Source organism: Aaosphaeria arxii, assembly GCF_010015735.1.
Source record: "Aaosphaeria arxii CBS 175.79 unplaced genomic scaffold BU24scaffold_4, whole genome shotgun sequence".
NCBI lineage: Eukaryota > Fungi > Ascomycota > Dothideomycetes > Pleosporales > Aaosphaeria > Aaosphaeria arxii.
Window position 1 is genome coordinate 3887237 of NW_022983477.1, and position 10936 is coordinate 3898172.

The window sequence follows — 10936 nt, forward strand, 5'->3', positions numbered from 1 at the left end:
ACTGGAAACGATACTGGGGGGATGGATTGGGGCGTTGTGGAAAAAGATGGCTGGTGAGCGAGGCGCGGGACGAGATGGAGAGAGGGAGAGGAGAGGGTAGGAGAGGGATGTGAAGCTGCGGGAGTTTCACGCGACGTCGAGGTGGGAAGTTAGATCGATGGTTTAGATAGATGGTTGATTGAGCTAACGGTCGGGAGAATTGAGCGATTGAGAGATTGATTGTATTGAAACATTTTCAACGACCGTCCAGACTCGACGGACCAAGACCAACGACAAGAAGTATGGAATGCTTGGGTCTACTCTGCGATGTGTCAAGTTGTCTTGGGAGGGAGGCATTTTCCCTCTTGTGTCTTTCCTCCAAGAAAAGCGTACAGAGTTATCTCGTAGCATGTACTCCGTATTACAGAAAGCAAACGAAGGAAGGATGAAAAAATTCAAAAATCGCGCTCTTGGAAGAGGTAGCATCAGCAATTGCCAATGTAGCCAGCGCAATAATGCAATAAACGTTAGAATTATGTGTATGCAAGCAATTGGTCTTGTCCCGGGAGAGCCGCCCGCCGCAGTTCGCCGTACGCCCGCCGCCCACCCACCGCGCACAGAGAGAGTATGGGGGTGGCCGTGGTGGGCGTGGGTGACAGTGTGTACTGTATTGTACGAGTACGACGAGACGAGGCGAGGCGAGAAGCACAAGGCTTCAATCTCGGTATCTTCCATTGGCGTTAATTACTCTTGAGGCAAAGAGACACATTTGCGATTACTGCATCCGTCTGGTTTATCTAAATGCCGTATGGTGGTGATGGCAGAGCTGCGATACGTGCATCACTGTGCTGGCACGATGCGCACGCACGCATGGGTCACGATATGGGGGGCATGAGCATGGACACGCCCGGAGAATGTGGAGGAAGACCACAGAGGATGCGCGCCTGTCCTGGAGCTGGGCGTCTAAGAAACAACGCAAAAGACAAGAAGAGATGCCGTTTTTACCCATTGCCCAGCTGTTTCACCGCTAGAGAATGATGAGGAGAGGGCGCCAGGGCCCCCAGATGAGGAAAAAAACGGTCACTGCACTGCTTGCTACTGGGAAGAATTATATCGCGCAAAGCCGCCGCCGGAGATGCTGGTGCTGGTGCTGGCTGCAATTGCGTGGTTTATTTTTCTGGAGACTGAAGAGATTTAACGAGTGGTCGCGTTGCGTTGCGATGGGATGCCGACTGTTGCGAGAGACCCGCTCGATGGCGGCGACGGCGGCGGCGGCGCGCCCTGCCTTACTATTCCCTGGCCTTGCCTGGCCCTGCGTCTGAATGGTCGTTGAGATGGCGAGCGAGCTAGAAGGCCTTCGATGCGAGCGAACGTGGTGCGGGACAGCCCGTAGTCGTAGTCGTAGTCGTAATAGTACTGGACAGACAGACCGCCGAAGTAGTCCTTTTTGTAAGGGCCAATTTGGTTTGTTTCATTTGATTGATGATTTGAGAACGGAGATTTCGAGCTTGAGCCTCGCCCTTTGCGCCTCATCGCCCATTCGCTAACCCGGCGGATGTTCTGTCGCCAGCCACGTCTAATTCGTTTACCTCTCGGTCGTCATGGTTCAAACCTCAGAAGCACGCTCTAGCAGCCTTCTAAAGAGTGGAGACATCACTCCGTACCTACGTTACGACGGTACGGTATGTCGACACAGCGAACAATAATGCTACGACTTAGGCATGGTCGGTGGGTCTTCCTCGCATCTCTCCATTCCACGGTCTCCACCACCAAGCACCAAGTCTTCACACGAAAAGCAGGGCAGGGAGGCTCTAACGCTGAAAATGGGAATAATTCGAGGGCGCTGGTGCCAGGCACGGCCGAGGCTTCGGTGCGGACCTGGCGAATGACCATCCGTCAAACGCAAGGCGATCTGGATATTGGTATCGTATGGGCTCCGTAGCCTGCGATGGACAGATGGGTGAATTGATTGATGGTTCTAATTATTGCGTATGTTGGCTTGGTAGGGTGCTTGGAAAACACATCTTCTCTTGGCTGTGGAGGTCCGACGGTTGCTTTCTGGGGTACACGACATGGAGAGGGATTTAACTGGCAGCGGAAGGACAGTCCATCTAAATTGGTAGCACCGTGGCAGATAGAGAAAGATACGGACTCAGCGTATGTGCTGTGCATACACTGTAGACATACTGCATCCGGTGCATAGATAGATAAATAGATCTTGGAAAGGAGCGTCGGTGGTAGTACTGTACTCCGTACTGTGTGGTGTTGGGATTAGTGAGCCACACGCGCCCACGAGAGAGTGAGTGGTTTTGGAAAATCCCGGGTCCGAGCGTAAGCTACCCCTGCACTCACCAAAAAGGTTCGAGAGATGCGATACTCCCACGGCATACCTTGTCCTATCCTGTCCTGTTCTCTGAGTGTATGGAATGAATGGTATTGTATCACCATTGGCAACGATGCGCTTGGGACAGCGGATGGACACGATGACCGACCGACAGACGGACAGATGATTTGCAATAATTAAAACAAAAAATTGTCGCATTGGCAAAACAACGGCAGTAAAGAAATGGCAGATACTACCGGAACTAGTAGTACTAGGAATTAAGGTGCGAAAATAAGGTTGAAGACTTTAGGAAACCGATTGATTGATTGAGACGAGGCGCGATTGTTCCCGCTTAGGTGATACATTACGCGCCGACGGCTGTTTGGGAGCGGAAACCATATCTCGAAGGCCAAGGACCCGAGATGGTATCACAATCTGGGGGCAATTGGAGGTGTCGATGTGGTTGGATTGGGAAGAGCACGCGACTACTGGGCAATAATGGACGGGCGGAGGGTCGCCGCATTGTCTGTTATTGTCCGCCCCGTTTAGAGTGAGTGAATTCTTCAATGTACTTTAGTCAGGCAGCCTGACAGATATCGGAGGACTTGGTCTGCTTGAACAAGGAACCGTCGTCATTATTCGCCTGCGATATTGGATATGGGGGTTGCGATGGGGGTGGTTGGTTGGAAAGGGTAAAGGGACGGGGAGCGTGTGGGATGTAGGTTGACATGACACGGAGAGAGGGAAGAACACTGCACAGTGCGTAGTTAGGTTAGGGTAGACTCGTACCTACAGTGACATGGGAGGTGGATGTGATGGGACGGATGGCAGAACAGCACAGGACATGAAGGACAGGGTAGGGCGAGGCATGGACCACAAGGGACTCTCCGGGGTGGGAGGGAGGATCTACTGCATCAAACTTTTATTCCCTCGGCGCGAGACGAGACAGGAAAGAAAAGAAGAAAGAAGAAAAAGCCAAGAAGCTTCTTAATGGGGGAACAGGGATGGAGGGGACGGAGAAACGGATTATGCTTGAGATTGAGCATTGGACACGTGCATGAGTTAGATATGTATGTATTAGCATTGTGTATGAGGTAGTTGAGTGTGAGAAGTGTGAAGATTAGGAGGATGGAGTAATGAATTGGCCGATCGCAGGAGGAGTCGTCGTAGTCTGTAGTAATCGTGGTCATAATCGTCGGCGCAAGTTGCAAAACACAACAGACGCACGCGCGGGATTCGGGGCAAAACGATTCAATCACATCAAGTCTAACCACAGTCTACTACGAGGTATTGCCTCCGTAGAATTACCTACTTTGTTGATGCTACACACAGACCAGAAAACGAGACGAGATGAGACAGATGGACAAGCCAGACCAGCAAGACAAGCAAGTCAAGGACAAGAATCTTCCTACGAGGTATCCCGAATCCCAACCCATTTCCTTCCAATCTCCAATCCAGTAGAGGCCGGCCGGTAGCAAGCCAAGGTCGGATCTGGTAAAGAGCGGAGAGTTATTCCCTCCCCACCCCATCCAAAGTCAAACATCATCAACCTCCCCCATGACCCTCATCCATGCATCACAACAGACCAGGAAGATACCTCGTAGAATCAAGACCAGGCCAGGATTGGGTTGGGTTGACAAGCCATCTGAGTAGCATCCTTAATCCTTACCCAGGTTGCTTGTCTTGTTTGCCGCTCAACTGCTTTGGCCTTACTGGGTATTACTGCTATTGCTGCTCCGATACAGACCGATAGTGAGACTACGGAGCTGTATCCAACGCGTATTCTATCACAACCTACCCTGCCTATTCACCATGGCTTGATGATTATTGCTGGGGAGATCTTGGGTCACCTTCTTGAAGAATTGCTTGGGTTTGACGGCACTAGTCAGGTCTTGTGTACCGTACCATACCAGTGACCACCACCCTCCCGAATGGCAGCATTCTTTTCCTTCTTAAAGAGCGCATTCTCCTCCCCTCTCCGACTTGGAATCAGCAGAGAGCTTCCATCTGTTGTCCAACTCACCTCCTCTCCTCTCCTCCAACTCGACCTCTCCCTTTTTCTCATCGTGAGAAACCAACCTACGTATCTGCGTTTGTGCCTCTCCTAGACGGCGAGACAGACCTCGATTGCCTGACGCGGCTGGGTCTGCGCCTTTCAATTGGCCCGATACGTCCCCAGATAGGTATGTACACTGCTGTCGATCATGACGGTGCTCCTTTCCTTGCCTACGTTACCCCATCGACCTGTTCCGGTTGTTCGACCGCAATGGCGGCGCCTGGTAGCAAGTAATGATGAGAAGGAGAGTCAATTGGCTTTTTCGACTTGACATTGCTGGTACTATGGGCGCTGTGGTTGCTGGTTGGATGTATGGGAAGAGTGGTTGTTTTTGTTGCGACGGGAGATATATTCCGCCATGACCACCATCAAGCAAAGCAAAGCATTAGCAAGGCCATCATCGGATGGGGATCTGCTGGTTGCTGGGGCGAGAGGGAATCGGAAGGGGAATAGGGAGAAGACACATGGACTGCTGGGCGCTGAGTGCTCCTCTGTGCTCTGGCATGGATTGGAGAGACAAGACGAAAGTGGTGGAGTTGACCCGGCTCAAGGCTACTAGTCCAAGCCTGGATAGCTACCCACTCTTCCTTCCTCTTCACTTCCAACCAGCCAATCATGTCTCTCCCATTCAACGCCCGGTGTATTTCCCTACCTCTTGCCATCCCCCCACTCTTTCGTTCTCCGGCGCGGGTACCTGTTATTGTGCCTGTCTACTACTACGAGGGACTACGACTACCGTCCACGTTCTGCGGTCAACCCGTCTACGGCCTACGGTCAACCATTTCTGGTGCTGGTACCCTACCCAAGTCTGTCCCTCTGCTACGACCACTGCCAGCCAACAATCCTCACCAATCACCGGTTCACTCTCGGGTTGGTTGAATCCCACCAAAGCCTATCTCTGCTCCAATGCTGTGTCATCAAAGCCGACGATCACCTTTTTTTTTTCACTCGCAATTGTTTCCCAGACTTTGCGCGCGGAGAGAGAGAACGGGTATTGTCCCGCGGCGAACCACTGCGTAGGGTACTTCCTTCCCACAACGGAAGAAGTGCGCAATCTACGTCGGTGAATGGCAATGAGCAGCAAATGGCAACAGCAGTAGCAGCAGACGACAGACAAGACAGACAGGTCGTACAACTCGCGCCGATGAACGATTGATTGACCAGAGATCTTGATGATTACATGCATGCACGCTCAATGGCTGGATGATGGACGCGGCGAGGTGTGAGCGCGCGCGCGCGATGACGAGCTGGGCTTGCAGGGCGCCGTATGCAGAACGTTGGCTTTGCCCGTATGGGAGGGTGGTCGGACATGGGGTGATGGGAAGCGAAGTTGACGACGGTGATGATGACGATGATGGTCACGGTTGAGGATGGTGGATTATTGGGATGAATTCTACAGTTCTCTCAATGATTGATCACTTCAATGATGGCCGTAGTCGTCGTCGCTGGTTGTTTGCGACGCAATTGCCCCAGTTCTGTTCTATCTATTCCTTCCGCGACTGGCGATACGGCATACGCTCTATACGCGCAGCCCAGCTCGACTTGCGCATTCGCATTCGCAACGAGTTAGGTGGTTTTCATCAAGGGAATCATCAAGCTCGTTCGCCTCAAATGTCTGGCAGTTGCTATGGTGAATAATGGATAGGATGGGATGGGATGGGAAGACCGATGCGCAAAGCAAAGGCAAAGCCGATGGAGATGGCGAAGGCGAAGGCGATGGTATGGGATGGGATGGGATGGCCCATGGAGCAATACGACCACCGGGCCTAACCTCCTAACCTACCATCTCCGGGCTAAAGCTCAGGATTTTCACCGTCCACCGGTGGATGAGATGAAATGAGCGAGCAGCAAAGCAATTGAGCTACGGGGTGTGCAAGAGACGAGCAGAGAGCAGACAAGACAAGACTTGCAAAGACCTGCCTGCTTTTGCCCGCCATGCCTGCCTATGCCTGCCCATGCGCTACGACCACCATCCACCGAGTTCCCACCCACCCATCACCCATCCACCACCAGCACAGACCAGCCCGCGCCAATTAAACAACGCCGTCGCAACAAAACACGCCCCCCAGTCTTTTTTTCGCAATTTTCTACGCGATCCTTTTTCCCTCCCAGTCTCTACCCACCCTCCACTACGCACTACACTACACTAACACACTAACCACCCCCATGTCACATCCATCCATGAGCTAACCTGCTATCGCCAGCGACCAGACTTTATTCCCTCACGCATATTATAAAGTCCCAACTCGTCCCCCGTCGCCCTTTCGGTTTCTCCTTTACACAGCGTCCTTCCTCTCCATCTCTACCCCCATAGTCTCCATCGCATAACATAGCAATGGCTGACAACACCGGCGCTGTGCCGCCAAACCACCTCGGCACCAACGTGCCCAGCGGACAACTGGTAAGCTTCCCGTCGCCCTTGGCCTACAGCCTTTGCGCCTTGGTCATTCAATCCTTACTGTCGCCCTCCATCGACACGAGAACCATCGATCAATGGACCCATCCATCGAACCAATCCATCAATCGGAACCATCAATAGCTAACAGGACCCTTCAATAGGATGAGAAGCGCGAGTACGACGAGAAGACCGCCCAGCCCGCGGCTGCTCTTCCTCCCAAGAACAACGTAGAAGAGGAGGAGGAAGATGAGGACATTGACGCCATCATCGAGGAGCTCGAGTCTCAGGATGCTGCCGTCGACCTTGAGGATGACGAGGGTGCCCAGCCCGGTGGTGCTCGTGTCATTCCTGAGGAGCTTCTCCAGACCGATACCCGCACCGGTCTTACCAACGCTGAGGTCCTCTCCCGCAGGAAGAAGTACGGTTCCAACCAGATGAAGGGTACGTTATCTCCATTCCTAGCCATCAATTGCTCTACAGATTGCTAACAACCATTGCAGAGGAGAAGGAGAACCTTGTTCTCAAGTTCTTGTCTTTCTTCATCGGTCCTATCCAGTTCGTCATGGAGGCTGCTGCCGTCTTGGCCGCCGGTCTTCAGGATTGGGTTGATTTCGGTGTCATTTGCGGTCTCTTGTTGCTCAACGCCTGTGTTGGTTTCATCCAGGAGTTCCAGGCTGGTTCCATCGTCGACGAGTTGAAGAAGACCCTCGCTCTCAAGGCCACCGTCCTCCGTGACGGTGCTCTCCACGAGCTCGAGGCCCACGAGGTTGTCCCTGGTGACATCCTCCAGGTTGAGGACGGTACCATCATCCCCGCTGATGGTCGCATTGTTACCGAAGACGCTTTCCTCCAGGTCGATCAGTCTGCCATCACCGGTGAGTCTCTCGCCGTCGACAAGCACAAGGGCGACACCTGCTACCAGTCCTCCGCTGTCAAGCGTGGTGAGGCCTTCATCGTCATTACCGCCACTGGTGACTCCACCTTCGTCGGTCGCGCTGCCTCCCTCGTCGCCAACGCCTCCTCCGGAACCGGTCATTTCACTGAGGTTCTCAACGGTATTGGTACGGTGTTGCTCATCTTGGTCATCCTCACTCTTTTGGTTGTCTGGATCTCCTCTTTCTACCGCTCCAACGGCATTGTCCACATTCTCGAGTTCACCCTCGCCATCACCATCATTGGTGTCCCCGTCGGTCTTCCCGCTGTCGTTACCACCACCATGGCTGTCGGTGCTGCCTACCTCGCCAAGAAGCAGGCCATCGTCCAGAAGCTCTCCGCTATCGAGTCCCTCGCTGGTGTTGAGATTCTCTGCTCTGACAAGACCGGTACCTTGACCAAGAACAAGCTCTCCCTCGCTGAGCCCTACACCGTCGAGGGTGTCGAGCCTGATGACCTCATGCTTACTGCCTGTTTGGCCGCTTCCCGCAAGAAGAAGGGTATTGATGCCATTGACAAGGCTTTCCTCAAGTCGCTCAAGTACTACCCCCGTGCCAAGTCTGTCCTCTCCAAGTACAAGGTTCTTGACTTCCAGCCCTTCGATCCCGTCTCCAAGAAGGTCCAGGCCACCGTCGAGTCTCCTCACGGTGAGCGCATCATCTGCGTCAAGGGTGCTCCCATCGCCGTTCTCAAGACCGTCGAGGAGGACCACGAGATCCCCACCGCTGTCGATGAGGCCTACAAGAACAAGGTCGCTGAGTTCGCTACCCGTGGTTTCCGTTCCCTTGGTGTTGCTCGCAAGCGTGGTGACAACCACTGGGAGATTCTCGGTATCATGCCCTGCCTCGACCCCCCTCGTCACGATACTGCCCGCACCATCCACGAAGCCATCACTCTCGGTCTTTCCATCAAGATGTTGACTGGTGACGCCGTCGGTATTGCCCGTGAGACTTCCCGCCAGCTCGGTCTTGGTACTAACGTCTACAACGCTGAGCGTCTCGGTCTCGGTGGTGGCGGTGAGATGCCCGGTTCCGAGGTTTACGATTTCGTTGAGGCTGCCGATGGTTTCGCCGAGGTTTTCCCCCAGCACAAGTACAATGTCGTCGAGATTCTCCAGCAGCGTGGTTACCTCGTTGCCATGACTGGTGACGGTGTCAACGATGCTCCTTCCCTCAAGAAGGCCGATACTGGTATTGCCGTCGAGGGTGCCTCCGATGCTGCCCGCTCTGCTGCCGATATCGTCTTCCTTGCCCCCGGTCTCTCTGCTATCATCGACGCTCTCAAGACTTCCCGCCAGATTTTCCATCGTATGTACGCCTACGTCGTCTACCGTATCGCTCTTTCCCTCCATCTTGAGCTTTTCTTGGGTCTCTGGATCGCCATCTTGAACACCTCGCTCAACCTGAACTTGGTCGTCTTCATTGCCATTTTCGCTGATATCGCCACCCTTGCCATTGCCTACGACAACGCTCCCTTCAGCAAGACCCCCGTCAAGTGGAACTTGCCCAAGCTCTGGGGTATGTCCGTCCTCCTCGGCTGCGTCCTTGCCGTCGGTACCTGGATCACCCTCACCACCATGTTCCCCTACCAGGATCTCCCCAACGCCGCTGGCCAGGGTGTCTCCGGTGGTATCGTCCAGAACTTTGGTGTCCGTGATGAGGTTCTCTTCCTCCAGATCTCCCTCACTGAGAACTGGCTCATCTTCATCACCCGTGCTAACGGCCCCTTCTGGTCTTCCATCCCCTCTTGGCAATTGTCCGGCGCTATCCTCGTCGTCGACATCATCGCTACTCTCTTCTGTATCTTCGGTTGGTTCGTTGGTGGCCAGACCTCCATTGTCGCTGTCGTCCGTATCTGGATCTTCTCCTTCGGTGTCTTCTGCGTCATGGGTGGTGTCTACTACCTCCTCCAGGACTCCGTTGGCTTCGACAACCTCATGCACGGAAAGTCCCCCAAGAAGGACCAGAAGCAGAGGTCTCTTGAGGACTTTGGTAAGTTCACACTCACTCTTAATCATCTATTGAGCAATTCACTAACAGTCTCTCAGTTGTCTCCCTCCAGCGTGTCTCTACCCAGCACGAGAAGAGCGCATAGAGAGTCGTTCTTTCCTCGTATTATAATTTAATGATAGTCACAAGAATATGTGTACTCGGGGTGTGGTTTTAGGATTGGGTATATCCATCGCCCGCCTCTAATTATAGAAATTAAAAAAAATTATTCGTAAAAATGTTTTGATGTTTGCTCTTGATGTGATGTGTGATGGTGTGTTGTTGATTGTTGTAATGAGTGGTGCTTTGCTATGGACTTGGGCCATAAGATCCATGTTTGCAATGTGGCTATGATACATGCATTGGTGTTATGTCTCATTGTAATGCCTCTGTATGTTTTGTTCTATGTCATTTCATTCTATTTAATCTTATCCCATCTAACCTTCCCTTCCCATCCAGCCTTTCAATGCCTCCACATCTCCACACTTCCGACCCCCCATACTATCTACCTCCATGTGTGATAGTCTATGTTCCTACTACGCACGCAGCCCAAAACGTACATACACGCGCTTCCCTCCTATCCTCTCACAATACATACTATATATACCTCCCAACCGTGCCGGTTTATCGTGTCTCTATTGCTCCGTACCATCCTCTCGCTACATCTCCATTCCTCTACCCTCTACGCCTGTATGTTCCTATACGTCACTATCCCTACACTCCCCACTCTATACTTATCTACTTCTCAACTGAACCCGTAGTCAGCGTCAGACACCATAGCAGCCACCACCCACCATAGCTAGCCAGCCCACGCAGGTACTCCTCCCTCCTCCCATCATCCCACACATCCCAACCCCACACCAATATCTCATGCCCCCCTCTCTCCCTCGCCCCCTCTCTCCCTCGCCGCCTCGCCTTCCTCCTCCGCTGCATTCTTTCGTGTGTGCTCCCCCCCACCCCCCCCGTGACGGCCGGTTTCTTGGTTTCTTGAGAACCGCATAGCGTCCATATGTATGGATGGATGTGTGTGTGTTTTGGAGTACGAAGGGGGTGGCTGGTGACTGTGGTGTGGAGTGGAGTGGTGTGGTGTGGTATGCTGTCTTTGATACTGATGTTATCCGTGTGTCTTTCCTTGGAGTTGTTAGGTTACAGTTTGTATCTAGCAACGCGTGGGATGCTTTGGGTATGGTGACGTGTGTGTGTATATGTGAGAGGAAAGCGGGAGTGTGATATGTGGGATGTGTGGTATGGCGTTGGTG

General features: G+C 53.0%; 4 protein-coding genes across 4 annotated transcripts; 3 read left to right on the forward strand and 1 right to left on the reverse strand.

Moving 5' to 3' along the window:
* Window positions 1-148: 148 nt before the first annotated feature.
* Window positions 149-943, reverse strand: BU24DRAFT_206464 (uncharacterized protein). The gene has a single exon (XM_033521878.1). It carries the CDS (start codon window positions 712-714, stop codon window positions 184-186), a length of 531 nt encoding a protein of 176 aa, XP_033384941.1. The 5' UTR covers window positions 715-943; the 3' UTR covers window positions 149-183.
* Window positions 944-1438: 495 nt separating this feature from the next.
* BU24DRAFT_422976 (uncharacterized protein) lies at window positions 1439-2228 on the forward strand. The gene has a single exon (XM_033528119.1). The coding sequence runs from the start codon at window positions 1685-1687 to the stop codon at window positions 1919-1921; it is 237 nt and encodes a 78-aa protein (XP_033384942.1). The 5' UTR covers window positions 1439-1684; the 3' UTR covers window positions 1922-2228.
* Window positions 2229-4564: 2336 nt separating this feature from the next.
* On the forward strand, window positions 4565-5584 carry BU24DRAFT_206457 (uncharacterized protein). Its single transcript, XM_033521877.1, has one exon. The coding sequence runs from the start codon at window positions 4763-4765 to the stop codon at window positions 5423-5425; it is 663 nt and encodes a 220-aa protein (XP_033384943.1). The 5' UTR covers window positions 4565-4762; the 3' UTR covers window positions 5426-5584.
* A 1109-nt stretch (window positions 5585-6693) lies between these two features.
* On the forward strand, window positions 6694-9783 carry BU24DRAFT_347473 (plasma-membrane proton-efflux P-type ATPase; the record flags this gene model as incomplete). Its single annotated transcript, XM_033523526.1, has 4 exons — window positions 6694-6759; window positions 6927-7197; window positions 7257-9680; window positions 9737-9783. 4 exons carry the CDS (start codon window positions 6694-6696, stop codon window positions 9781-9783), a joined length of 2808 nt encoding a protein of 935 aa, XP_033384944.1.
* Between the last annotated feature and the right edge of the window lie 1153 nt (window positions 9784-10936).

Bases quoted from the DNA above. Each gene is read 5' to 3' on its own strand.
- BU24DRAFT_206464 (XM_033521878.1), bottom strand. From the start codon at position 714: ATGGAAGATACCGAGATTGAAGCCTTGTGCTTCTCGCCTCGCCTCGTC.
- BU24DRAFT_422976 (XM_033528119.1), top strand. From the start codon at position 1,685: ATGCTACGACTTAGGCATGGTCGGTGGGTCTTCCTCGCATCTCTCCAT.
- BU24DRAFT_206457 (XM_033521877.1), top strand. From the start codon at position 4,763: ATGGGGATCTGCTGGTTGCTGGGGCGAGAGGGAATCGGAAGGGGAATA.